The sequence below is a fragment of the Entamoeba dispar genome, genomic scaffold (assembly GCF_000209125.1).
Source record: "Entamoeba dispar SAW760 scf_1105229461847 genomic scaffold, whole genome shotgun sequence".
Taxonomy (NCBI): domain Eukaryota; phylum Evosea; order Mastigamoebida; family Endamoebidae; genus Entamoeba; species Entamoeba dispar.
The window spans coordinates 1-1,516 of NW_001854897.1; the positions used below are offsets into that span (position 1 = coordinate 1).

A 1,516-nucleotide genomic window follows, 5' to 3' on the forward strand; every position below is an offset into this window, starting at 1 on the left:
AATCATAATAATCAATTATTGCTGAGTCATTTAATTCCCATCCACGTTCTTTATTGGAGTAAACAATTTCTCCACCTAAACAATTTGCGATTAAAATTGCAAATATTACTTTCATCTTCTTCTTGTTTTGTTTGTTTCTCTTCTTTCTTCTTTCCTTTTTAAATACTTTCTTTTTTCGTTTTCGTATCTTTGATTAAATGATTATTTTCTATCTTATATAGCAAAACGTATCATTATAATAAACAAGTAATTAAAATAACAACTATATAAACAGTCAATTAATTATTATTTATTCTTTCTTCAAATGCAAACTCTACTTCGGATGGATTAGAATAACTTGCGTTCATACGTGATTTTATTTTTTGAGATAGTTTGAAGTCATTTGAATTTCTACATAATAATAAATATTCAAGCCACAAATTCAATGAGTGATAAGCAAGATCCTCATGAATTAATGCCTCATCAAATACTTTTTTAGCTTTTTCAATTTCTTCTTGAGAAATAAAGTAATGTATTATCTTCAAATAACATTCTTCATCACAGCTAGTCTTCAATACCCATTCAATGAACTTGTTTAGTTCATTTATGTTTGTTTTCATAATAATATCAATACAATAAATTTTAAGTTTTCCTAAATACTCTCTATTAATGTTTAATATTTCTTTTTTCATTGTTTCGATTTGGTCTTCAACATGAGTTTTTTCAATTCTTTCAATGGCATAATCAAGAGATGTTTTAATAATTTCCATCACACCATTGATTTTATTTTTTATTTTATTCTTTTTTTCTTCAGATACTTCTTTAAACATATCATTATTAATCATATCTAAAGCTTCTTGTTTATTTAATGGAGATAATGTATTACATAATACTTCTAGAATAACATCTTTTGGTTGATTTTCTTCATTAATAATATCATGAATAATTTGTTTCTTTAATTCTTGACCATTTTCTTCATGATAAATAATTGGAATGAATTTACTTTTAAATTCAACACCATTAATATTCTCAATTCCATTTGTATAAATAATAGTTAAAATTTTCCATAATTTATTAACATTGTTTTGTAATTGTTGAAGACTTTCATTAATTTCTTTTTGTTCATTAATATTATTTTCCTGATTCTCTTCTTCCATTTTCATTTCTTCTGATTTATTTAAATCTTTAAATCGTATTTTAATACTTTGTTTTAACTTATGAATATAATTTAATTCAATTTTAAAGTAACAAAGATATCCTTCTTCTGATTTCTTATTTATTTCAATAGCAAGTTGCATAATTTTTCTTGCTGTTTGTATATCACTATTATGTTCTATAATTTCTTGACTTAATGCATCCCATAATGAAAGATCACGTGAAAAATATTTTAATGCTCGTTGATAGATATTAACTGCAGTTAAATGATATTCAATAGATTTACACCAATTAGCATATTCCATATAATATGATAACATACGTGGATATCTTCTAATAAGTCTAGAATATAATTGCATAATTCTTTTCTTAAATACTTTTT

General features: G+C 23.3%; 1 protein-coding gene across 1 annotated transcript, besides 2 other annotated features; it reads right to left on the reverse strand.

Annotated features, from left to right (window-relative positions):
• Positions 1 to 105: 105 nt before the first annotated feature.
• Positions 106 to 181: a microsatellite.
• A 97-nt stretch (positions 182 to 278) lies between these two features.
• EDI_329860 (uncharacterized protein) lies at positions 279 to 1,493 on the reverse strand (the record flags this gene model as incomplete). Its single annotated transcript, XM_001738980.1, has 1 exon — positions 279 to 1,493. The coding sequence occupies one exon, from the start codon at positions 1,491 to 1,493 to the stop codon at positions 279 to 281; it is 1,215 nt and encodes a 404-aa protein (XP_001739032.1).
• Positions 760 to 787: a sequence feature (AT_rich).
• Positions 1,494 to 1,516: the final 23 nt, after the last annotated feature.